The sequence below is a fragment of the Drosophila subpulchrella genome, unplaced genomic scaffold (assembly GCF_014743375.2).
Source record: "Drosophila subpulchrella strain 33 F10 #4 breed RU33 unplaced genomic scaffold, RU_Dsub_v1.1 Primary Assembly Seq354, whole genome shotgun sequence".
Lineage (NCBI taxonomy): Eukaryota > Metazoa > Arthropoda > Insecta > Diptera > Drosophilidae > Drosophila > Drosophila subpulchrella.
In genome coordinates this window covers 254,479-281,434 of record NW_023665577.1, presented here as the reverse complement: position 1 = coordinate 281,434, position 26,956 = coordinate 254,479, and the positions used below count along the sequence as shown (strand labels likewise).

The following is a 26,956-nucleotide window of genomic DNA, read 5'->3' as shown; positions in this document are numbered from 1 at the left end:
CTTTTTTTAATCCATAAAACGCCAATTGAAATTGTTTAAAAATGATGTTTGGGTTTTTTGAAGCATCCAAATTAACAAATAAGGTAATTTATTAAATACGAAAGAATATAATAGATATATATAAGCATATATGTAAAAATGCCTCAGTTAAAACACTTTTTTCCGTAGTAAAAAGATCCACCTTTAAATTTAAATAACCAATTTAGAGATCACAGTAAGCATTGTAATGCTTACCAAATACAGTTTGAGACACCGATAGTTCCAAGAAATTTAATCAAGAGGGGCTCACAGAAAACACTATGAAATATGAGCCAAATAAGCCACGGTAGCCACGTTAGCCAAGCTATTCAATCTGAAGGAAGTGATGAGGATGAGCAACGTCATGTGGACTTACCAGTTTATCCGAAGCCGCTGCCTGATCGCGATTTAAGCTACAGACCTGATGAGAATGGCTTTACAATGGTGGAGAAGGCGGCCTTGCGCAATGCCTGGCGTTTGATTGAGCCATTCCAGCGCCGATTTGGCAAGGAAAATTTCTATAGGTAGCAGTCATTGATCAACATATTGTGTCCGGTATCATACACTCCTTCCATATGTTTCACAGATTCCTTACGCAGCACGAGAACCTCATAAACATCTTTAGGCGAGATGGAAAAATCAACCTTAGTAAGCTACATGGTCACGCCATGGCAATGATGAAGCTGATGTCGAGGCTGGTTCAAACGCTGGATACTAATCTAGAATTCCGCATGGCCTTGGATGAAAACCTTCCGAAGCATCTGCAAAATGGCATCGATCCCGACTACATGAAGGTGAGTGGTACAGGAACTCCAGGTCGTAACTAAACTACAGTCAAATTTGTACCAGGAAACGTCTAATATAACTCTAATTTTTTATTAGATGCTGGCCACTGCCCTAAAGAGATATATTCTTGAGTCTTCTGTAATCGAAAATCACAACTCCTGTACTCTAACTAACGCCCTGACCCATTTGGTGCAGATCGTCGGGGAATACGCCCAAGTGGATGTGGCCAGAAAACGAGCCTTGTCGACTGCCCTCAGAACCACAGTCGACGAGAGTGGCAACAAAGTCATAAAAATAATTACCTGATTAGTATTTCGTCAAAAACATGTTCAATCCTCTTAGTATGCTATGTATCATCTTGCGAAAAGTAAACAAAAATTAAATTGTGAAATTTGGGACCTCGTTAAGATGTGTTTTTGTTTAATATTTGTAAGCAACTGCCTTAAAAAAATTCAAATAACAAATATTGAATTTATCGATTACATGTGGAATACGAGCTTGTAGAAGTCCAATTTTTAGATAAGCACTGATTTGGATCAGGAACCTTATTCCCAACCGTGGTTCTCAAAATGCTATTACCCAATCTCTTTTTAGATTTCTGTGCATCGGTGGACAAAAGGAAGCAGTTTTTTTTGAAAGTCTGCTTTTGCCATGCATCACCGAAGGACCGAACCGAATTGGCAACTAATCTAAGGCCTCCGCACTCGCATGCATATAAATCCAGCAACCACAGACAGATTTTGCCACAGTTGCAGGCGGTGACCGGGCAGGCACCTCAAATTAAATTAAGCCATAATTTATTTCCCATGGAGACGGGCGGGGAGACACCAGCCCACAAAAGCTCAAAATTCAAATGCCCAACAAAAATATGGCACTAAGAGCTGCTGCTGCTTCTGCAGCGGTTAAAACACACACACACTCTAGGAAAAGAGGAGCCAGCTGAGAGGAGGATTTATTGGAATTCCATCAATGGTGAGGCTGCAGCTCCACTGCTCCCAACTCGCATGGCAGGCATCCCACTGTGACCCGCACGAACTGCAGGACATGCCCTGTGTGCCAGTGATGCCAAGAGCCGATTAAGATAGGAGGCCAGAAGGAATTAGAGGAAATGGCTATCACTCGTATTCTAAAAAAATAGAAGAACTTCCATATTCATAATATCAACTAAACTAGAAGGTTGTATTTGGAGGGCTCAATTGAATTTATTTTAAATTAAACCTAAGGTGTGTATTTTGGTGGAACTAACCCGATATTAACATATATTACTTTTCAAGAAGTAATCTACAATTAGTTTGAAACGTACAATAAAATTAAATCAGAATATATGAACTTATCCAAGCACATATGTAAGTGCATTAGGGTGGTCCAAGAAATATAACCTTATTTTCACACTTATGTAATTTTAGAGACTTTGGTGAGCAGACACTGAACTCCAAAACTTGAAAATGTTTCCTTAAAATTACTCATACGCCTCGGATGGCAGTTAGACTTAGTCCTAAAATCGATTACTAATTTAACCTTGTCAACTTATTAATTTCGTTGTTCCTTTAAAAGCAGCGGATAGCAGAAAACATTTTTGGTTGAAATCTATGTCACTTAGATTAAAATTCACTTTTTTAAAGTTAAAGTACGTACTGCTGATATATGATAAACATATGTAGAATAAGTCAGAATCTTTCGTATCTAGCACTACACCTCCTATGTTACTATTAGTTTTTTACTATCATCTTAAATAAATAAATAAGTCAGAATCAACCCTTGTGTTTATAGTTTCGATTTTGAGTGGTAAGTACAAGTATTTCACATTTTTTGATAATACCAGCAGCCCTTAAAAGTTACATTTTAAAGAAATCACCCTATTAAACCCTATTGCAGACTAGGTTGAGACTAAGTTTAGCTAGATGTACTATTTGCCAGCTCCTAGGAGCAGTGCACGCCAGCTTTCGTCCGAAGGAGGGGAATGGGTCAGGAGAGGGCTGGGTGACCCGCAGGAGGCCCGGGATTGGCACGACGAGGGACTTTGGCACGGATGGCTCATCATAAATACAAAGCAGGCCGGCGCTTTGTCAGGCAGCCTTCGACACTTTTATTGGCCCGGTCCGTCGGGGTGGACAGCTCGCCCTTCTGCAGGAGAATCCCCTATTTCCGGGGAAGGGGTGGCAGAGGCCGTCATCGATATGCCAGTAGCATCCTGCACTTGCGCCGCTCCTTGCTCCCTGTAGTTTCGCCTCTGGATCCTGTCCCGCTGCTCCTGATAGCCCTCTTCTTTGTGCCAGGCAAATGAAATTGAAAATTTTTATGATGCCAACACCAGGACTGCAAATAGAATGCTGAAAATTTAAGCAGCTGCATAAAGTTTGTTAATCTGCCAGCTGATTAAGACGGGATTGAGCGGCGCCCGGGGTCGGACACCTCTCGACATTAATGGCGGAGTCAAAGCCAAAGTCTGTATAATTTTTATGACCACCGATGGGCTACACGTGCTCGAAAATGTTTATGGCCCGCCCTGTGGAAACTGCTGGGAAGTGCAGCTCGAATATTTTCTAGGGCGGAACTCTTGAGCTAAACGAGTTAGCATTTCGGGGCGGAGGGCAGGGGGCGTTCGGAAAAGTAGCTGGCAAGTAACAAGCTTAACCGCAAAAGTTTTAAATAAACTTTGGTTGCTGTTGTGCCTGGCAAAAATATATTTGCAGAATGCGTCCGCGCAAGCGGCATAACTATAACTTCCGATTCCGTTGGCTGGCTTTGGATGGGAATGTAGGCGGGGTGTGGATGTGGACGGGCTGTGGGAGCAGTTGCCTTGTAATACAGTTAAATATAAATTCAAAAAATATACGAGTGTGCGGGGGAGTTTGGCGAAAGCAAGTTTGTTTGCCACTATTTGCCTTGTTGGTTTTTACTTTTTACTTTCTGCTTTTTCGCCTTACTTCTCGCCAGGCTTTTTTCCCCCGCTTTCGTTACTTATGCAATTTGCATGAGGCGGCAAACACCCACGAACAACTAACAAGTCTGCTGGCCAACAACAGCAACAAACGGCCGCAGCAACAATGGAGGAGGCAAGCAAACTTCCGCCTGATGAATAAGTGTCTGCCGCCCTCCGCCCCCGCATTCCGCCCTTCGCCAGTGGGAGTGGGCGTGGCCATGTTTGCCACCCATCCGCATACCCCATGCTTAGTTTGTTTAACTGTACGCAGCGCACAACAATAATAAAAACAGCTTCCTAATTGAGAAAATAAAAATCAACAACTAGGATAACTGGCCGAGCGGCGACAATGGGCAGGACTCCATCAAAATGAAGTCCTTATTGGGTGGAATAACAGTCAAGGGCTTCTGATTGTAATTTAAGTTTATAAAATTACTACGGAAATAGATTGTAAGGTACTTTACAAGATTTCAGTGCAATACTATTTTATACAATTAAAAACTAGTCCAAAGATCTATAAAAGTGTTTGTTTAAAACATAAAATTATATAATTTTAACATTTTGGTGCTTAATTATTATGGGAATGTTTGTTAATTAGAAAATGTTAAATTTTTTAGGCTCCCTAGAAAACAGCCAAGAAGTGATATCGCTTAATATGTAGTAAATATTATGCAACGCAGTTCCCCTGTCCTTAAGTTATGGTAAAATTATCTAAAATGAGGCTTGGGCCAATATCTTGATTCCAGTTTAAGATTGTGTTTCCCAAAATATAACTTTAACTATTTAAAAATGTTCCTAAGTTGTGGGTGATTCCAGTATAACTTTTTCATAAAGTTTGTCTAGAAGTCTTAACCTGCGCTACATATTTTATTATTATGAAAAATTCCTAAGCAATTAGTCTCTCAGTTTTAAAACCTTAATAAAATTCTCTCTTGCTCACAGAACAAGTTGAAAGGTTACAAATTGGCTTATACTCGCTAATTCCATCTGCTTTAATCCGGTCCTCTCATTTAACCCATTGTACCAGTGTGGGCAAACAGCAGCTTCAGGATGAAAAGGATCTGAGGCTGCAGCTGCAACTGCAGCGCTGTGAAGCCGCATTCTGGCATAAATTTAACGCCATACAACTCGGACTTCCGGTCCGAGCAACCGCCATGTTGTTATGCATGCAGTCTGCGCCGGCAAAAATGCAGTTTAACCGAAAGAATGGAACGCGAGCTGGGAACCAGCCAAACAGCTGCGAAAGGACCAAGGACTCGGTCAAACAAACCGGGTCCAAATGAAGTTATACCAACGCTGATAGCCAAACGAGGGGCGCGGACTCATATTAATTTCTGCTATCTCGGCGACGCTTTACATGCGTACTGCAAATGCTGCCAAGCTCCGGCAATAAATTTGATTTGTTTAGCAATTTGTTGCATATCGCATTGCGCATACGCCCCGTACATTCATCTCGCCGTCCGCCGCTGTCGTCATCGCTCCAGCCTGCAGTTGCTTTAACGATGAATAACGCGATTCGCTGGCTTTTCCCTTTGTTTTTAGCCCCGGCTCTATTTGTTGTTCGGTGTTTTCATGTTGCAGCTACATGCGACATTTTATGCACTCCCATTGACAATAATTTATATTGAAATGTGTCACTGCAACTGCTGAAGTGTCTCTATCTGAACGAGGGTGGGATTGCATTAGTTGCGAGAGCCGCGTTTAATTTCTGGGCGCAGCCATTAGTCGTTGCGAAAAGTAAATCAACTTTTAGGAGGCAGAATAAATTGTATTCCTTTAATAGAGAGGGAACATTTTCAACGCTCGACTCTGTTATTAATATATATTTTCCGAAATCTAGCCTAAAATATTCATTTTTATTTATTCACTATTGAACTATTAATATCTTGCTAGGATATTTAATTTTTAGATACCATTTCCTAAACTAATTATTCCAGGAGACCGCATAAAAATATAATAAACAAAGCAGGAGACTACCTAAAAATATATTAAAACATAATTTATGTTAAAACCTCGCCCTATATTTAGTATGGTCAAGTATACCTTTAATTAAAGTTTCAACTTGCAACTCGCAAAGGGTGACACTTGCAACAAACTAGCCCCTCTTTTAAGTATTCCTCTGCACGCTATCGATGGAAGTTGGTGGCATCTTCGCGTGCACTTCATAATTAATAACAATTTAGCATGCACTTAATTTTAATTATTACTCAATTAGGTCAGCGCCATTATAATTTAAGCACCCGGCGCACTGCAGATAATTAAGCGAGGGCGAAATTAAAAAATTTCCAGTCCCGCGGAAAGAAGTCCTGCCAACCAGACATTACGTCCCACGTCTTGGTTTCGTCCTTTTCCGGAACGGCGCCTCCGCGTTTCCGTTCTGTTTGTGGGCTTGGTCATTAGGGATGGTTTGTGTGTAAATTTGATTTCACAACATTTTCTCTGAGCGTTGCTCAAACTTTTAGCCCTTACGAAGCACATAAATTTTACGACCAAGTTCAAGTTATATAGTTGACAAACCGTGCTCTCCCTATAACCCAAGCAGCAATGAAGTGACAATGGGGTCCATTTTATAGGAGCTTCTTAAGGAGGCACAAAATGAAAATACCCAAATACTTAAAAATATTCATTCATTTTTTATGGTTCCTGACTGAATTGGATTTTTTTAAGAAAATATCTATGGTGATTATAATATCCCATAATAAAATATCAAATATAACTCTTTTGCAATATGAGAAGGGCCGTTTCTTACCTACAATCACAAAATGTTAAGTAAAAATATTTAAACTTTTTGTTTTGCTTTGAGAATCTCAGATAGGTTTCAGCAATATCAAAAACATCTAAGGAAGGTAAACTGTCCCACTCAACCCGTCGTCAAAGAAATATCTGGGGAGCTGGCTTCCCTGGGCGCCGTGATCTATAATTCCATTAATTTTGTTGAAGGTGTTCCAATTGAAACCGACCGGAGATGGAAGCAATTTGAATGTCATTAGGTGAGCCCACGCACGACGCTGCCAGAAAGCAAAGCCAACTGAGAGTCAAACAAAAAGGCATTCGACTCCATATCTGATTGAATAATAATGAGTGCTTAAGGATTTAATGCGCTCCCGGCAGCTGCTAGGACCCAGACATCGACTTCCACTTGGGAACAGACATGTAGGAAACAAAGCAAGAAATATCCTTGTAGTCGAGTGCTCCGACTATAAGATATCCGGTGAGCAACATTTTGCATACGCTAGAACTTGTATTATATGGTAGGTAACTTTCTTTAAATATCAAAGGGGTTCCTTTTAAGAAATGGCATAACAGTTGGAGAATTAGGCGGTGATGGGCTTTTAAAACTTCTATACAAATTGGAATATAATTTGATAATGTGGGAAAAAAGGTATTATAGCGGTACATCTAACGTACTTTGGCACGAGTTTACTAATGTAGGGTATACATAGCCAAATGTTAAATGACAATCCCACAAACGCGGGAGCATTTCCGAATCTTTCCCGACACTTTGCTGACACCGGGATGGCCAATGGGGGATTCAGTTGGCCCGATGCTGATTGCAAAAAAAGATTGTAATGAATACGGAAAGAAAAGGGCCAGCACCAAGCGTTGGGATCTCGCACTTATTAAGAAAATGGAAAAACCTTATCGCACGATTTTAAATTTACCCAACAACTGCAGTGCAGACTTAAAGCATTTTTAAAAAACTGTTTAATGAATAAAAGAAAAAATCGAAAATTTAATTTAAACACCGGTTTTTGGCAGTATCTTACCAAGAAAAATATATCTGACCTGAAGAAGGATATATATGGCCGTCCTGTCTTTAGATCTTACAGTTTCCAAGACCTCATCACTTATACGTACAGGCATTCAGAGAAAATTTTCATAACTATAGAATTTGTTTTATCGCAATACAAAGTATGCGAAATAATAAACAGAATTTAATTCAAACTATGTATATGGACTTAAATCAAAATAATTTATATTAATAAAAATAGTTAATTTTCTTTTAGTTAAAATATAACCCTTCATATGTTATAACATAACGAACGCCCTTAACAGTAAAGTCGATGTTTGAAGACACCAGAAAATCTGATGCTTACAACGGCAATTTTTTGATGTGTTGACAGCTGGTCGCTGTGGTTTGATGCTTTTGGCATTAGGTACTGACTGACAGATGACTACCAAAAAAACACCGAGAAAAAATAAAATTAAACGAATGTTATCAGTATTGCTTCAGTTACTGTGTTTATGCTATGCAATAGGCAAACCCCGACTGATATCATTTTTTAAATTTGTCGATGTTGTTGTATCGGAGATTACTTTAATTTTAAAGGGACTACTTTTATAAAGGATACAATAAATAATATTCTTTTAGGACTTACCATATGTGTATATATTTGTCTGAAATGTGATTTCTTACTGAAATCCCATAGGGTATTCAAGCAGGCACAATGGAATATTTTGCTCCTTAGTTTTACATTATTTCAAAATATTTCGAAAGATTTTAAGGAGTAAAATATACCTGGTTTATCTAGATTAAATAGTTCAACAAAATCTGATTAGATTCTAATTAAGGCTGTCATATTTCACTTTTGAAACACATTCCACTTAAATACTTGCACTTACTTTTATATAATTTATTACTTTTTGTATTTTCTATTAATATTAAAATTTATTTAAAGTTCTGCTCAAAAGAAATATCGTCGCAATGTAAATATTATTTCCTCTGTATGCAAACGAGCGAGCTGGCTTTTTGGCGGTGCAGTGTGCAATTATTTTGAGCGAGTAACCGCCACCAGGGAAAGGATAATGCGATGAGTTCAGATCGTCAGCGGCAGCGGGCTAACTCTAATAGAGCCACGCCCCCAGCCCACAAGCCCTGCGCCAGATATTAAATTTTCGCTGTTGGTCCTGTTGCTCAGTGGGACTGTGGCAACAAAGGTTTGGCCCTGGCCGGCATGTGTGAGGGCACTTTGTGAGGGATGAGCTGTTGTTCCCACACATGTGGCTGATGCTTTGGGCCATCATTGTTGACAACAATATCAGTGGCTTTGGAAACAGCGGCAGCCGCAGCAAAAAAAAAGCCGGGAACACGGGCCAGTGGAACTTACTTTGTCCTCTGCGTGGCTTTGGTTTTTGGCTTTTGGCTGTAAAATGTCAATTTGGGCCCGTGACGAAGATTTATTGTGTTCGTGCTTGATAGGCGCTCTAAATATCCCATTCGGCGCACATATTTCCACTATCAATTTCGACAGAACCATCATCATGAGCCTAATGTGGTTCGTCAATGGTGGTGAAAAAATAAGAACCTCTGTAGTTTATCTCGGAAATGAAAATAACGCACTTTAATTTAAATTACGATTTTGATGTTTGAAATATACCTTTTTAGTTTTTGTATATTGTATCAGGTCGCATAAATTAGACCACATTGTCAGTCAATACCTAAATAAAGCAAATAGAATAAATTTAAAATATTACGGGAACAAATCGAAATTCCATTTTTAGATATCAGTGATTAAAGTAAAGTATGTGCTATTTTATTATAAACATTTATTTATTACATGCATAGACAAATTCGTCAAAGAACTTAGTAAAAAAAGCTTTTTAACTTAAACTTTAAGAAATCTTTGTTCTTGAATAATAAATGTTGATAATTCACTTATACTTTATGCACTTCAATACAAATGAATATATGTGTTATGCATTTGTCTTTTGTATTTACGAATTAACGAATTTTTTTAGATCACAACACAATCACAATTTAAGGACACATTCCGCACGAGCTGAACTTTGCTGGGATATATGTAGAATAGTCGCCAAACAGCAAACGAGTTGAACCACTGCCAAGAGCATTAAAATGAAAATGGCACATTCATACGACACAATGGTTAACCGACATCAGAAGAGCAACACGCAAATTCTCGCATTATTTTTGTGAAAAACCTACCACTATGGCAAGGAAAGCGAACATACACACACAACCCAAAATGGAAGGAAAAACTTGCATAATAAATGCAATTTATCCAACCGAGCTGTCTCCCGCCGGCGGCCCCAAGTTGTCCCATTCGCACAATGCCGATAACTCAATAGAGTAACCCGGGGGACATTGGCATAACTAAACTAATTTCTTTTAATTCAAACAGAGCAAACACAGCCCCACCGGCTCCCCGAACAATGATGTCCAAATGCCTGGGTGCGAAACTTTATTGGCGCCCCTTGCGCTGACCCCCAGCCAGGTGGTCTGACCCTCCTCCGGCCCCCGGCTTTGGGATCCGGGTTCCAGCCTCCCATTGCCCACAGCGCACTCGCCCAATCCACTTTCTCCCTGGTGGCAGCCCTGACCGACATTCGATGAATTGACCAACGCAGCTTGTTATTTTTAGTGTGCAACAGCGCGTTTCATTCGCTCCTGGAGGTTATCTGCCCCTACACCCTCGGCATCATTCAATCCAATCAGAGAGGCCTGATGTTACCAAGTCGGAGGAAATAGGTGAGACAAAATCTAATTTTCTGTAAGGAAACCTTATTTTCAAGTTCCAAAAACATGATTTAATTTTGGTGCTTTTACCTGATAACTTAAAAAAGAACAGAGTTTTCAAGCATAGATAATATTTAATGAAACCCAAAGAGGTACTTACAAGAAATCCATAATTCTGTAAAGTCATATCATTTTTGAATCCCAGAAAAATGTATTTATATGTGTGTTTTTATCTGATAATTTAAAGAAGCAGATAATTATCCAGCATAGCATAGCATTAATAGTTTAAAAATGCCAGAAAAAATATATTTATTATCCCAGCTGACATCTTAATTCTGATATCTTGCCCATATTACAAAAGTAGGTATTACAAAAGTAATTTTACCATTATAAGCTACATTATATTTCAGCTAATGTAATCTGGAACAGCTCCTTTTGGAATCACTATGTATTTCCGAATCGGAGAACAGATCGCCGCGCCTTTTTTGTCTGGCCAAAACTTTTCCTCTGTTTTCGCCAGATTCCGCATTCGGGGAGTTGGACAGCCGCCGTCTGTTTTTCACCTGCCAGGTTTCCGCTCCACTCGGGTTCGGATTCGGAATCCCCTATTTGTTTGCGTATGGGAAATCGGCGGGGCTTGGCCATCTGTTTGTGTGCTCGTGAGTTTTGTGAGCAGGTGCGCTTGAATTTTACGCTGACGATTGTGATTTTCGCATGGTTCAGCATCGGGCAAAGGTTTTTAATTAGATTTTACTTCATTTTCCGCTGTCATTCAATGCAATGGAAGCGGTTGCTTTGTACCATTTTACCTATCAAAGCGGATAGTCGTGTTCAATCATCTAATCGTGAGTTGTTTTTCCCTTCGTCGAAACTCTTTGTGCTATTGTGGGCTTCGGAAGTCGGGCTTGGTAATATATTTATAAAACTTGCAACCGCTTTGAATTTCCAATGTAAACACAATTATTATGGTTGTTACCATGGCTTAAACAACAAGCGATTAAAATAATATTTACAAAGATTTCTGTAGAAATACATGTATGTTATTTGGTTTCTGTATGTGCTTAATTTGCATACCGTTTTCTGTGATAATTTGGTTATTATTCCTTTAAAATTCTTATTCAGTCGGCTTAAAGCCGATTTATTTTAGTACTTTAAAACTTGATTAATGTTTGGTTTAAGTCTTCTCATGAAAAAGAATTGTGGCGATTTTTTCAGGGCATTCCCGTTGATTCTAGTTACAACAGAATCAATTTCACATTTATGTGTAACTTTATAGCATTTTAAATATATTGAGGCTCAACAAAAAATTTACTTTAAAATGGTTTTAAGGATCTGAAAGGCTGCTATACAGTTCTTTACGAATATATCTAGAAATAATTTATTTTTTTAAAAGGAGAAAATAATATGTTCAGAAATATGCACGATATAATAACAGAAATAGTTTAAATACGATTGGTATGTATATTTTTTTGAGTGTGTGTGTTTGCTCAGCATGTGCTTAAATGGCATAACGAGGGTTGGGTGACGCTGCTGCCTGAATGGATATATTTATGTCGTCCTTTTTACTGTAGGAAGCGGGCTATCTGTCTTAAAAAATGTATTATTCTATAAGTTACTCAAAAATTCTTCAAAGTATTTCAATAAATACGAAGTTAAATAAAACTCTAATAGTAATGCCGTTTATTATATCAATGTAGGTCATTCTAATAGCTATGTAATTAATAATAAATATATAGCTTTGAGTGACAAAATAAGTTTGATTAATTTTGATTTCATTACATTTTTTGTCGTTATATACTTATAACAGACCATCATACATAGTTGAATTATTCGACAACAAGGATATTCCTGTTTATATATTTTATTGAATTAGTTTGCTCTGCGATTTAAGTTTCAAAAAATTAAAACATATTTTACCTGATAGTTATTATCACAGTTAATTTTTGGTTTTTGCGTTCTCTGCTTATTTTGTGTTGGTTACGAGTTGAACAATAGATCATTTCAATGGATCAAGAGTTTTATTCGGAGACTATTGAGCTCAATAAAACAAAGTTTAAATTTTTACCATGCATGGCTCCTGGAATTCCCGTACTTGCGACTTGTAAGATTGAAGAGCCTAAAAAGGAAAAAAAATTATTGATTTCCACACAGGCTAAACCGAAAATTGTATTCCATTGCGAGGAACAGACAGATTTCACTTACCAAGGATCGTTGACTGTTGAAGAAGGGGTGGAAGAATCACTTGAAGAAAGTCTTGTGGAAGTCAAAGATATTTACGAAGAAGTTAGCCGCTTAAGGCTGCGCGTAAATCGGCTCAATCACCTACTTGGCACAAATATATCGGACTGTCCAACTATTGATCTCTGTAAGAGCGATCAAATATTATTGACGATGCCTAACGAGGACCATCCCGAGATCCTTCAGATGCAGATTGCAAGTAAAAAACTTGCTCATCAGCTGATTCAGCTGCAACCGGTCCGAAAAGCAGCAGATGTGGCCATCCGAATTGTACGCAATGATCACTGCAGGAACAAGAAATTAGAGCTTCAATTACAGAATAGAATTCAGGAACTGAACTCCTTTAAGCTCAAATTCGAGAAATATCAGGGACTATGCCTGCAACGGTTTCGATTCTTGGAAGAGGAAAAATACTGTGGCAGGGCATTTGGAAAATATCTTAATAAGTCGACGGAGTTAGTAAAGAAGAATCATAATAAACTGATAATTAGGAATGAATATGAGCCTTTAAGGCAAGATGCCCTTAAAGTGATAGATAATTTAAGGAGGGCGTCGGAGAATTTAAGAGACCATCTGTCTGATGAGATAACTAACAAAAAACAGCAACTTTTCCAGAACATATAAAATTAAAGTGTATTTATTTAGTCAAAGCTTTAAATAAAGGTACAAAAGCCTTTCAATTAAGTAAATTTTCTTTTTTGATCTATATCTTTATTCCAATATATTGGAAAAAAAAAAATTTGAACAATTTGTTTAATACTAAAAAGTTAATGAAATGCTAACAAAAGAAAAGCAAGATATCTAAATCGGTCACAGCTGTTATTACCGGTCCGCGATCTTTATCAGCTATGAATGAATGAAAATATGAATTCACCTCTGTCGCGTCCTTTTTGAGAGTTCATTAAACTCTCACTCTAAATATCTCAATGAGGAAGACTGCCAGATAGACTTCGTTTGCTATCGTTGTTAGCGCGATTCCAAAATTCGCTGGTCTTACTGGTCGACCACAGATTTTGAATCGTATTTCGCAGTTTAAAATAACTTTTTGGAGCGCGGCGAGTCCAAGTCTGGTCCAGGCATACAATAAGCCCACAAATCCCTCTTTAAATTGTTCAATTTGTCAGGAGGCACAGGTTCTCACCCCATGTGCGAGCTTCCTTGATTATGCTGGCCAGCGAAGGCGTCACATCCACGTGGCGGCAGCTGCCACAAATGGCGGTACTCTGATGTCCTTGGGGTAGGAAGGGCATACCTCATATTTTACAAGCCTTGTGTATCGCTATTTCTATCTAATCTAGTACGCAAACATTTTTGTATTATTAAATAATCCAGTAATATTGTATTATCCAAATTTGTCTAAAAGGTCCACAAATACAAATTTGACATTAGAAAAAATTATATATTAAAATAATTCCTATTAATCCTTATAAGTAATATGCAAGGCTAAATTTTGTTTATCAAGTTTACTTCTCTTCTTTTTCATTTTTTTTATTATTACTTGCATTACACAACTTTTCTTTTTATATGCTGATAGTTTTAACCCAATTTTGTATCTGAATAGAGGTGCTTTATAATAGAGTATCTCCTTTGCTTAGTGGATGATGAAGGAAATCTCGGATTTCTTTTGTCGCCTTCGGTTTCTGTGTTTGTATTTTGGGTCCGACAACGAAACGTATTTAGCATAAAAATTTACGATAATGAGGGGCAGAACAGCAGAGACACTACAAACATCGCCACCAAAAAAAACAGACAGACAGCGCATCAAATTTCGCATAGGCAAATAGACAAATAACTGAGGTTTACCCCCTGGGAGGTGGGTGTTTTATGGGCGGGGAGGGGGAGATTCCCGCCAGCATTTGTGGCCAGCTTTTAACACGATGTGCTGCCACAGGTTCTCCACAGTCAAGTGTCATTGCTCGGCTAATGCGGAAAGTTAAATTAATATTTACCACGAGACAGTTGTTTTGCCTTGATTTCATCGGTGGCATTCCAAAAATTGACGAATTTCAGTGCGGTCTAACCAGCATCAAAGTCTACTGCGCTGCTTGTTGACGGAATTTCGCTCGCTGTCATTCTGGTATTCACTGGTTTTCCGTCAGATTAGCAAAGTTTTCTGCAGTCATTTATTTAAACTTTTCGTTTAACGCGGCTGGAAATATGAGATGGATGCCGAGTGGAGTGCCGGCAGAACGACAATCGGCACATAAAGCTGACTTTCTCCGTAAATACGAAATGCTGGGAGTGCATCACTGACACTTGGCTGCTTTGTCCTGGAAGTACATTTCCTTTTGCGGGAATTATGCTGCATACTTCGGTGGGAGTGCTGGGGCGAAAAATGAAAATAAATGCAAAGGTATCCCGAGCACTTCAGCTTGCCATTTACATTCTGCATCGGCATTGCCATTTTATTTTGTCAGTCGCATTGAAATCCATGAATGGAATGTGTGTGTCAACTAATGCGTAGCTGCCTGAGCGCTGTAGTTGCACACAGGGGCGCACCCAGGACTTTGTCAAGGGGGTCAACTATTTTCTGCAATTAAAATCTTATTTTTTAAAACCATTATATAACAAAAAATACATTACGAACGTTGGATAGGATAAATGACAAAATTAAGTTTTAAATAAATCACATTAAAATTAAAATTAATATATTCTTTTCATTATAAAAGTATTTACGAGAGATCTAAAAGAAATGGTTATAAAATTAATTAATTTAGTTCGTGGATCCCCTCATATATTATTATGTTATTAAAATGAGAACATTCGTTCTTAAAAACCGTGTAAGTTTGGGTTCAATGTTCTTAATAAAAGAACAAAAAGATGAGCAGAGAAAATAAAATTAAGTTTATTTAACAACTGACTGGACTAATAGTTTAGTTGTTGAGATAGACAATAAAGATACCGCCAATTCAACTTGATTAAAGTACTTTGAAAATATTTTCAACTTCAAAAATGTTTTCACTCAAAGTAAAAACACTTTCAACTCAGATGAGAACGTCAGAATTCCATCAAAGATCAAAGTTGAAATAAAATAAGAAAATGAAAAAGTATGCAACAAAAAATGTATTCGGAAAACACACTAGTTCAGTTATGTTACTAAAACTTCATAAAGAACATGTGTTAATTTGTACAAAGTTTTTGTGGTCGGTTTAGCCGTCTTACCCTCCCCCAATATTGAATTTTTAAAGATTTATTAAGCAAAATGTTAAGGGTGGAATAGACCCCCGAAAATCCCACTGCCCGCGCCCTTGACTGTGCGAAAGGAACTCAGTGCAGTTGGCTTACGCGACTGGCTCTTCCTCCGTTCTTTGCCTCTATAAATTATTCATTCCGTTTGAGATGTTTGATGTGCCTCCAAGTAGCATGATGTCCCCACACAAGCTCACTCGCACATCGCCAATCGGTTTGTTGCATTTTTTGCACTCTTTCTCTCTTTCGGTGCATCTTTCGGTTTCCCCCAGCCAGTACCCACATTTCATTGAATTCATTCATTTTTTAGCTCCTTGCCGCACACCCTGGCTTGTTATTGTTGGTGTTTGCCACAGCTTTGCATAAATAAGATAAACACAAGGATGAGCTCGGTGGGCGGCAGGATCCCAGTCCCTCGTTTCCGGGGTCTAAAATCCAGGATCTCGGGGAGAAGCATCCAGCATCGTCTCGAGTCGGTGCTGTGATTTATTTTGCACTCAATGTTTGCCAAAGTAAAATTGATTGAAGCGTTTGTTGGCGCCTCAATTGATTTTCACAACAGCCCGTACATATACATACGTATGCTGCAAGCACCCCTCCAGATTTTCATCCGACTTCACCCCCGATCTGTCTTTTTTTGCACCTTATTTTCTGCTCGTGGCCAGCGAAGCGTTTCAAGTGCTCGGGTACTTGAGTCCCGGCTTGTTTACAGTGGTTAAATTAACTTTGGTCAATTTGGTTCTTGTCGAGTGCTCGGACACTCCATTGAGATGGTTGCTGCCGGACTGTACTTCTTGCGACCATATTCGTAACAATGGGTTATAGGCGCAATCCCTTGGTCTTTTTTGAGGAGCCCCTCTGAAGTCCTTAACAAAACGTATGGGGAAGGTAGCCATTATAATCCAGGAGATTAGAGTTGTCTAGTGGCAAATCCATAAAACCAATTGACCCAACCCATTAAGCTAATCTCATAATGTCTTTATTGATGTCCAACCCCCCCTCCCCCCCTCTTCGTAATTGTCGGCCTATGATTGTTTAATAGTCGGATAAACGCTCTGCCCTCAAAAACGTCAGTGGCAAAAATCGCAGCAATTCATCAAACGTCGTGCTGTGATTTTATTAACTGACTCTGATGGTGATTGAGGCACATCTGGGCCATCAACACCTGCAGCCGGCAGTCGATCATCAGGCGCCCAACCCCCTTCCTTACCACTTACCGCTCACCACTTACCATCCACACCCCACACCACCCCCAATCCCCAGCAATCACCACCAACTGCAGTCGCATAAATCTTGGCCTGTCAAGTGCAAACAGAAGGGGGGAAGCCATCAAAGATGGAGCTAACAAATTACTGACAGCAAAACAAAAAAATATGCGCAGAGGAAGACAGTGGAGATATAAAAAAGAGATATAATAATGGCAATAATAATTATGCAGAATACACCAAATATACGAGATATAAAAATAAACACGCAACGCAAATGTATGCCACTCATTTTTATGAATGGGCATTTATCATAATTAAAAATTCTACCAACACCGGCGAAGGTTCTCCATCGCATACCACCCATCTTCCATCTCCCACTACCCATTACCCATTACCCGGTTTCGGATGCCGACGTTTCTGACCTAAGACACGGCACAGAGCACGCATATAACCAAAAGTCGGGGAGTATCGGGAGAGTGCGTCAGAGAAAGCCGACAACAACCAGGACAGCTTTTTGGGGTCTTCCCCGCCTCGAGGAACAGCTGTTGCTGTTTGTTTTTGGGACGTATCCGCGCGATAAAGTAAGGCACTGGAAGAGCCCGTCCTCAGCGGTCCGTTGGTGAAAGGCCCACTGCGCATGTCCGCCGGCAGACGCACCCAAAGGACTCTCTTCGGGAAGAGAGTTCGAGTCTCTTAGACGGCCGTTTTCCGAGCAGGCTGGCTCGGCTTTTCCCGCGAGTTGGCCGAGCTTTTGTGGGGTCGTCGTGACTGCTGAAGTCACCCGTCGCCACTTCGAATGCCGTTGTCGTGGGCTTCAGTTGTGCCAACCGCTCAGTGTGTACCGTTGCTGCCAGTGGGTGTGACTCAAAACAGTGACTGTGACTCCAGCCGTGACTCCCGTGCGTCGGTTGTTGTGCGTCCGGTGGCGTATGCTTGATTTGTGTGGCGCCCTGGCGTATGCTTGGTTTTTAATACGCCGTCTAGGCGAAGTTCTCGCAGTGCATCCTTTAGGATATCAACAGAAGTAACAACAGCAAACCCACCATCGAATTGTGCGGCTCCTTTTGAAGTTCATACACAGATATTCTCACACACACGCTGTTGTGTGGTGCGGTGGCTAGTGTGGTAGTGAGGTTGTGCCCGTGTGTGTGTAATGCGTATGTAATCCAAGCAAATCTGTCACGTGTTTTGGATATCTTTTTCTGAGGCCGCCAACGAAGCCCGGGAATTTATTGAAAAATCGCACAAAGGTGAGCCAATCCCCAATCCCCAGTCCCCAAAGCCCGATTCCCGCAGCATATGGTTCATGAAATGAAATGTCAAAAAATGGCCCTATCACGTTGAAAATTAAAATAGTTAAGCAGCTTAAGGGCCACGAGGACATAACTATGCGGATGCTCGACCGACAAAGTTTGCCCTCACGGAATATTGATAATTGAATATAAATTGGTTATTTGTGCGTAAGGTCTGGGAATCGAAATGGGTTTATATTCTGTATAGACGGGCAGGCAGTAAAACTAACAAAGTTAAAATAAATTGAAGATTATTCAGGAAGTGGTTATAAAAAAAAGGGAATCTCGTTTTACAAGGATGACTGGTTAAAAAACGATAGGGGGTTATTGATTACAAATTGAATTTTTGAACAAGTGAACAAATAATTTACAACTATTTAGGGTAAAGTAAATATTTTTTTGGGACTTATTTAGAAAATAAACATTAACTTTAAATGGCAAATGAGAAGTGAAATGATAATGTAAGAAATGATTTGGATATTACAAATTAAAGCCAAGAAGATAAGCACAAATTATTATAATATTTTTACAGTTGATAAGACTAAGAATCGATTGGTAAAGAATCATTGAGAGAAGGATCACATTCACATCAAATTAGGCAATGATTTACGAGAATATTATCCACTAACGAGGCTGCTCTTAACCATAAATTAAATGGCTAATGGTCACCCCAGTGGCTTCGAAGCCCCTTCGTATTAGCAGCATTTAACCTTTATGCCCTGCAAGTTGCCCAAATTAAATGACAGAATTTGATTAGTGCCATACACGCAAGCGGCTTTGTGCCTTCCCATCCAGGTGAGTGTATAATAAATGAGGGGCTCTCGAGGCTGGGTATCAATCCCAGCTGGAAAAGTTTGGCAACTCCCCCCGCTCAATTGTTTATTTAACAGCAATGAAAAAACCATTACGCATTTCATATCCCAACTTCAAAAGGTGAAATTCCCATGAAAAATTATATAAATAAGTTGAAAAGTTTTTAATGCATATCAAAATAAAAAAAACATGAGAACCTCAGCAGGAAAAAACAAATGTTGATTTAAAATGCAAAATGAAATGACAGCAAAAAGAACAAAGAGACGGAGCTAAAGGACCTGCTGTCCTGTACGCAATTTGTCTACGTATTATAATTTTTCCCACCATTTTTTGGTTACTCTTCACCGTCGGTCGCCCTTGTCCTTGCCCTACTCTCGACTAAGTTAATGTCATTTGCATTCGCCCATATACCCACTTTCATGTGCCGTACATATATTTCTCAACTTTCCATATTTTCTGGTTTGCCGCTTGCCCGGCTGCTCTCGCTTCAAGTTCATTGTGCATTAATAATTTAGTTGTCGTTTCGCCTCCGATGCGAATGCGAGTCGACACCCAGGAAAACTTGTTGGTCGCCTGCCCTTTGGCTCGCTTTTCCTTTTTGCCCTCTTGTAATTTGATTTTGTTTCCCCGTTTTCAGTTGTACTCTGCTGGTCAGCAGCTTCGATGGGAATTGCGGCTGCTCTATCAGCCCGGTATCATTTGCATGGCTGCCCTTTAAACTTGATTCACTCGTCCTCGTCTGCGCACCCCGACAATAGATTGTCTTATTAAATAAACTTGGCCATCTGTCGTTGATTCTTTATGAGTTGGAAAACAGGTTCAGAAAGGTGCTTGATGTAAATATTAGGCAGTCTTCTTGAATTACATTTTATAGAAATTATTGCGGAACTCATAAATGCCTAGAAACAATTTCAAAAATTCAAATGATTGTATGCACATTAAACATCAAACAAACAAAAACCAGGATTAAATATTTTAAGCTTCCAACTTAAGCAAAGTCTTTCCTAAAAGTTTAAAAGTTTCCCAAGCAATACGTATATTTTAGCCTAACATTTAGCTGTGAGCAATATTTTGTCGGGAACCTAAATGTGCTCGAAATATTTCTTTAAAATGTCTTTGTAAACATACAATGATTCCTATTAACCATTGTCAGCTACACCATTTTTTGTTTAGTCCTGGCAATGTGCCATGCCAAAAACCCATTTATTAGTTGCCCTTAAAATTTCTCACCCGAAAATTCAACAACTTATCACCGAGATTTCATCGTCGTTAATTTCCTGGCGAGTTTTTTCCCCGCGAATTGCATGGCTCGGAAATATGACAAAACTGAAATCCATTAGGGTTCCACGGACTTTTTAGCTAAAACACTTCATTTGCACTCCACTTCAAGGGGCGCAAAAGGGAACGCGAAGTGGCAGTGGAGACTGGCGAAATTTGTTGTTATGAAAAATGATATTAAATCGCATTTTTCATTATTATTTTTCCGGTAAAATCGCGTTCTTCATCTTGTCAGACAGTTGTCTCAGCCAGCCCAGCGAGACCCAGTTCGGAGCCCAGGCCCACAACCTCAAGGCTCGTTTGCCGACGTTCCATTTTCAGTTAAGCATTGCGTTTTGTCCTTTTAAGGGATTTGGACTGGAACTGCAAGCGGCGGGCACAAAGAAAAGTTCACTGAGGAGCGGGGAAAATTCCCGCGGAGGCAGACAGAGCAAGTTGAAAATTCAGAATAATGAGGAAACTAACGAGCCAAGACTTTCTCATTGTTTACTGGCGCAAAAATTGCGCGATTATTAATTTTCTATGCTATTTTGTAGCTCTTTTTGCCGCCCCTCTTCGCCACCTCATCCTCTTCCGCTTTTCCTGCTACTGGCACAGCAGAGTTTTCTTTATTTTCCCCCGTTTTTTTCATATTTTGTAATATTTGCCACGTTTTCTTCGCTTTTTTGGCGCGTGCACGTGATGGAAAGAGGCGAAGTGTTGGCCCAAAAGAGTTGAGTCGAGAGTTGAGCCAAGTTTTCCGCGGAGTTCATTGCTTTCGCCCACATGTTGTGTATACGCCACTTTAACTGACACATTTTCGCCTTGTTTTCCCCAGCCCGCCTTTTGAAGGTTTATTTTTCTTTGCCGCTCGCCATGTTTGTTATTTTATTCATCGCCTCTGCTGGGAAAGCGCTGCCCGCCTTGAATGCTAATGAAAAGACTGGAATTAAAGTTGGTCTCTTAGTAAGTTGGTCGAAACAGGGGGTGGAAGGTAGGGTAGTTTGATTAGAAACACAGGCCTTGGAGCTGTTCCTTGAAATATGAAAAGTTTCAGTAAAGTTTTGTTAATATCTTTGTAGCTCCTACTTATCATTAACACTAGTTTATAAGCCTCATATATGTATATATATCGCAAGCGATTTGTATAGACTTTCAAAGAAGATCTAATACCATTTTATTTTTGTCGATTTATATTTATCATAATTATACTGAAAAGATATCGCTATCATTAAAAATACACAAGCAAACTTCTCCACTCCTATTAACACGGCTGTGTTTACTTCTGCTCTTTTTAGGTAAGCAATTCCGTGGGAGAAAAGCGGCGGAAAACACAATCGGTTTTCGATAGGCCCGTCCTTCGATGACATGTGTATAAATAAATGTTTAATTTAAAACAAACAGTGTGTATTAAATTACGACTGTCCGTAACGGAAGGGCGGCCTGATGAGCTCGACGGGCAATATCCGCTGCGAAGGACACACACAAAATATGCAAACTGGCATCAAATCCAATTAGTTAATATGAATATTTGATGAAATCACTTCCGTTTCAAATGCTGCAAAAAAGGCCAAGCACCCGCTGTCCCCGATGTTGGCCCATCATCATCGCCATGACGATGATAATGATTGGAAAGTTTTTCGTACTCTTATGTTGGGTAACAACTTTTTCCGAATTTAAAACTTTAACGCATTCCCCAGTGCAAGTCATCGAGTTGGGCGCCCGTTCGTTTGAAATTTTTCGTCTTTTTGCAGCTTTTGTGTTGTCCCCACAATAACCACAATTTGCAACTTTTTGCGGCACTTTGTCAGTGCGAAAAATGTCAAAATGTTTGTGGGTCTGAAATTTATTTAAATATTTCATTTGTCACACATTTAGTGCTGGATGGGCGGTTTGGCATATGTGGCATTGATTATTATTAATATTCAGAGGTTATAATTAGCCACGATGTATATTTCGCTCTACGTATGCATCATGTTTCATGGTATTAACTTTCTCCCAATGAAGGCTAAAACAAAGTTGATCCCAAGGCTATTCCCGAATTGAATTTTTAATTCTCTTCGGGGTTTCGCCTTCGGTTCCTTTGTTTCGTTATATTTTGTATATTTTTGTGCCATGTTTGCTTGTTTAACTTTTTCGATGCGGCTCCTTGCTGGCTGTTTGTTTTGGCCACACATATATGCAGCCATTTCGGCATACAATTTTAACGAGGTGCGGTTGCTGGTACCACATATTTTACGAGCCCGCTCGTTGCCTCTGCTTTGTTGCAAAAAATGTCACGCATTGTTTAATATTAATTTCATTTTCAGTACGCTCCGACACCGCGATAACGAATATTCATTTTCAAGCTGTTGCCCTTACTTTAATTGCGGCGCAGATCCCACTCAGAAGTCAAACTATTTTTATTTCAATATGTGTGCACTCCGGCATTATTTATTTATTTGTTTTTTTTTTGTTAACAAGTCAAGAGCCGGGCCATAACATTATTTGTTGGCTCATTATGAACTGCTCTGCTAACATTCTATGAGAGGCTGTAAATTAAATTTAAAACACTGTTTCAAAACCTTATTAGGGAGGAGAAAATTTGAAATTAGGTATCTATAAAATATTTAGATATGCCGTAAATTCAATTTGTCACATTTTTGCACTGATTATGGAAAATATGCATCATTTAAATTTTTGCATTAATTACCCATGCTCATTAGGGCTTCGGCCCACTGCAATTCTCTCAGGCATAAAAAGCTGCAGCATATTTAACTGTCGAACCAAACCGAAAATTAGTTAAGCTCATTAAATGTCAGCGAAAACTATTTTAATTAAATATATGCAACCGGAAAAGTGTTGCAAAGTGTGCCATAGTAAAATAGATACATCGCCGAAAACGTGAACAATAAAAACCTTAAAAAATTAGCCAAAGTTGTGGCAAACGAGGCGAAAGCGAGAAAGTGGAAGCACAAAAAACTGAGCCAAGTGAAAGGAATATCTGGCACACACACCGAGTGTATAAATGTGGGCCATAAAGAATAATGCACATTTATCCTAGCCGAAAAGCAAGAAAAAGAATTTGCAAATTTATACCATTTGTTAGAGCGAGGCGCCAGCAGCCAGACAATAAATCACCATTAAACAAATTATGTACTCAGCTCGACGAAAATTTTAAATGTCTCTCGCTGTCCATTGTATCTGCACAGCATAAAACAGCAGAAAGTTGCGAAATAGGGTGGTAAAAACAATGATTCAAACGTGTGGGAAAAATATGGGCACAGTGGGTCAATCAGGCACTACGACAAATTCTAAAAAGATGCGAGAGATGCTTGTAAGTCTTTTCTAGAGAATGAAACAGTTTTTATTCTGACCTAAACCAACCAAACCTTTTAAAGCATTCATATTTAACTAAAAAAAATTTTATTTTTATTTATTTTAACGAAATTATTATGAATTTCTGATAGGTAGACAAGTATTGTCGAATGAATTGGAATGAATAATACTCAGCATAGTTGATTTTGGACCATCTGCACAATACGGGTATTCGAGGGTTAGATTGAACAGGCCGGAAGTTGCGTTCGGTGTGGTCGTAAAGCACCCCGCACAGAGTTCATTAGCTCCTTAGGTGCCGCACCTTTCCGCTCCACTGTGCAACAGGATGCAACGTCAGCCATTATCATTATTAGAACGACGTTTATCAGCGGCACTCGCAGCTCCTCCCACCTCACACCACCCCCTTCCACCTGCGTCATTGACACGTTTTGTGCGTGCGGCAACCACCCATCACCCCCCACCCCCACCGCCCACCTGAGCCTGAATTTCCACCCAGACAAGGTGTAAACATTTATGAGGCTTTGCTTGTTCTTGCCGTTGTTACACATTTTTATTTCCATTTCTTTTTGCCAACGCTGCAAGCGACACAAATTTATTTCGCAGCATTTACACACGCAGGTTGGATACCAATGGAGCTGGGCTGGAAGACAGGGATGCTAAAAAGTAGGGATGCTGGGGTCCCGAGATGCTGATGCTGAGTTCGCCACATGCCACGTTTAGTGCCCGCAAATTTGAGCTCCTCCGCTGGGTTTCGCTTGCCACATTCTTCAGCGACCACAAATTTTCATGTAGTTATTTTTCTTCGCCTCCGAGCTGTCCCATCCCAAATTCCCCTCCCATCTTTTTGTTTTACGAGGGACAGAAAGGGATGTGCTGTTGGGAGTGCTTGTAACATGGGATCCAAACTTGGAGAGCCAAATTCGATCTATTTGCATTGGTTTTCCCCACTTCTGAACGAAGTTTTTACACAACCAGACATTTATATTGTCAGATTTTGGTCTTACAGGATATGATTCATAATTTATATTTTAAATCTCTTTATTTTTAAGTTCCTGCTAAGGGCCTTTAAATTATTTTTCGGTTTTATATTATAACAGTTAAGTACAAAACATTTTTTTAGTAATAAGTGGATTGTGATTATATCAGCCTATTTAAAATCACACTTTTTCATATTCTCATCCAATGTTATTACAAATCGATGACAAAATTTGCTGATTACATTTTTCTTCGTAGCTAGTACTTAAAGTATTTGAAATTCAAGCAATATTATGTTTTTGCAGCGATAGAACATCAAGCAACAATTGTGCCCAGCAGATATTTATTTATCTTTCCATATACCGGGTATTCCTAGGTCGGAACCCCTCTAATCGTGACATTCTATCTGCTGTTTTTGGGGTTTTGTGAACGTGCTATGTTTTATTTTTACAACTTCCTTTCGGGCCAAAAGCAAAAAAAGTGAGATGAAGAGGACGATGGTGAAAAAGTGCCAAATAACAACAAGGGCAACAGCAACATGGCAATCTGGGGGCTGGGGAGATAGGAACTGTGAATCAGCTTTGACTGCTAAAGTGTTCCAATTTTTCATGTCCGCATCTGCATACACACACAGCTAAGCATATGTAAATGTGTCTGTTTGCCCGCCTATGCCGTCTTCTTCTTGCTCGGAATATCCTGCGTGTTTCTTCTGCGTTTGTTTTCCTTTCTTTACCCGACGCCCTGTCCTTGTTCCATTCCCATTCAGTTCGCTTTCTCCTATGTTTGTTTGAGTGCGTCGTCTTCCGCCTTTCCGTTTCCTTCTGATGGCGCAAATTACAACGCATAATTTTCGCATTACGTCAGCGCATTTAGATGTGTGTGTTGGTGTCCTGTATCCCGTCTGTACTTTCTTTTTGCAGCTCGGGAATGCGACTTTTTGTTGCCTTCCGACGCTGGTTAATGTTGCGATATGGAAATCAATATTCCTAATGGCTGTCAGGCGATACAGCCCACCGCAGGATCCCCCAAAGGGGGCTGGGACTCATCGACATTCGACATGCACAAATACGGCCGCCTCGTTAATATTTAATCAGCCCCAACGTTTCTCAAATTAATTAAATCGATATTGAACGGATGTTCAAGTGGCGTGCGGTTTTTAAAAGGAATATGTTGAAGTAAATTGTCTGTGCTCGACATAAAATATTCAAGTCAAGTAATTTTTGTGTGTCATTTAAATACGATTAATAAGTCAGCGTATAATTAGGTCTGAAGTATAAACAGCAGTAGTGTCTTGAAAATATTTTAATAATTTAAAATCATAGTTTTCATGTATTTAATTATTTAAAATAATTTAATTATTATGCGTTAAATTTTCTACAATAAAGGACTTTAAAGGAAAATAGAAAATAATAGTATCAATCAATATTTCCATATTCTTAATATTTCAAGTATCTAAGGAAAACGTTTTTATTAAATATTTTAAAACAAACGACGTTCTGTTGCTATATTTCTTCCATGTGCCCATCCGATATTCCGACTGTAATCCAATTGGCTTGAACCCACTGAATGGCCTCGGCTGCCCGACATATTTGTCAAAACTTCCAATCCCTCTTCACCTCCGGAGTGGCTAGAGTCCTTGCAGGTCGTGATTGGGCCGAAACTTAGACCAGCATGGCATAAAAGTCAAAGCCGAAAAGTAAAGTGCACACAACACTAAACAACACGAAAGCGAAAAACGTCAGAGCAGAAACAGAAGGACGAGAATGTTGGCGACGGAAAACGGCTAAAAACCCGCGGTAATTTGAACCTTTTTCCGTTTCGGTGATTCCTGCCATTGCAGGCCAGCACAGAAATCAAATATCAAAGCGGAAACTTTTCCTCTATACGGCGGTATGGGGGCAAAGGATCCGGGATGGGCGGGACCCTCGAGATGGGGGCATTCAACGCACGAGTAATCCTCCGTGGCAACAGGTTGCCAGGTTTTTATTTTGACAACTGAATGGGGCGGAACAACAACAACGGCAAGAACAGCAACTAAGTGGGGACAGGGACAGGATTAAGGTGGGGGCAACCTGCAGTTGATTTGAAAATCAAACTTGCATGAAACAATGCCAAACAATCGGGGCCAAAAAAGGAGCAAACGGAAAACAGAACCTGAAAACAGAAAAGTGGGAAATGGGAGGCAGGCAGACAATAGAAAAGTTTAAAGTCGTTAAAATAAAAGGATTTGCACAATTTAAACAGAGCCCCGCAAACGTTCGATTGAAATAAGCTACTTTCGCAGTCATTTGGCTGTGCTGATTTGGGAATTGACTTTTAGTTAAGGTTGGCAACCCACGTCCCTCCACACAGGATGTAATCTTTCAACTTAACTGAGATTTCCACTCTGCTCTCCATGGGTTTTTCAGCTTTTCCTTGCTTTGTTTTGTTTTGTGCTGTTTGCCCAGATATTTCCTTTTGTGGC

At 39.6% G+C, this 26,956-nt stretch overlaps 3 protein-coding genes across 3 annotated transcripts in view; all 3 read left to right on the top strand.

Moving 5' to 3' along the window:
• The first annotated feature begins 221 nt into the window (after nt 1-221).
• Nucleotides 222-1,211, top strand: LOC119560549. The gene is made up of 3 exons (XM_037874054.1): nt 222-542; nt 605-812; nt 901-1,211. Exons 1-3 carry the CDS (start codon nt 307-309, stop codon nt 1,108-1,110), a joined length of 654 nt encoding a protein of 217 aa, XP_037729982.1. The 5' UTR covers nt 222-306; the 3' UTR covers nt 1,111-1,211.
• A 2,287-nt stretch (nt 1,212-3,498) lies between these two features.
• LOC119560157 lies at nt 3,499-13,082 on the top strand. The gene is made up of 3 exons (XM_037873512.1): nt 3,499-3,561; nt 12,139-12,303; nt 12,354-13,082. The coding sequence occupies exons 1-3, from the start codon at nt 3,499-3,501 to the stop codon at nt 13,062-13,064; spliced, it is 939 nt and encodes a 312-aa protein (XP_037729440.1). The 3' UTR covers nt 13,065-13,082.
• Nucleotides 13,083-17,641: 4,559 nt separating this feature from the next.
• The window catches only part of LOC119560084 (hemicentin-2), a 78,260-nt gene continuing 68,945 nt past the window's right edge, over nt 17,642-26,956 (top strand). The window contains exon 1 of the mRNA XM_037873401.1: nt 17,642-18,087. The gene's annotated coding sequence lies outside the window, so the exon portion shown is untranslated. The remainder of the gene's footprint in view (nt 18,088-26,956) is intronic.

Excerpts from the sequence above, each read along its gene's own strand:
- LOC119560157 (XM_037873512.1), top strand. The coding sequence starts at position 3,499 with ATGCGTCCGCGCAAGCGGCATAACTATAACTTCCGATTCCGTTGGCTG. Across the intron at positions 3,562-12,138 it reads GGCTGGCTTTGGATGGGAAT|TTAATTTTTGGTTTTTGCGT; the intron begins GTAGGCGGGGTG and ends TTATTATCACAG. Across the intron at positions 12,304-12,353 it reads AATTCCCGTACTTGCGACTT|GCTAAACCGAAAATTGTATT; the intron begins GTAAGATTGAAG and ends ATTTCCACACAG.
- LOC119560549 (XM_037874054.1), top strand. The coding sequence starts at position 307 with ATGAGCCAAATAAGCCACGGTAGCCACGTTAGCCAAGCTATTCAATCT. Across the intron at positions 543-604 it reads GGCAAGGAAAATTTCTATAG|ATTCCTTACGCAGCACGAGA; the intron begins GTAGCAGTCATT and ends TATGTTTCACAG. Across the intron at positions 813-900 it reads TCGATCCCGACTACATGAAG|ATGCTGGCCACTGCCCTAAA; the intron begins GTGAGTGGTACA and ends ATTTTTTATTAG.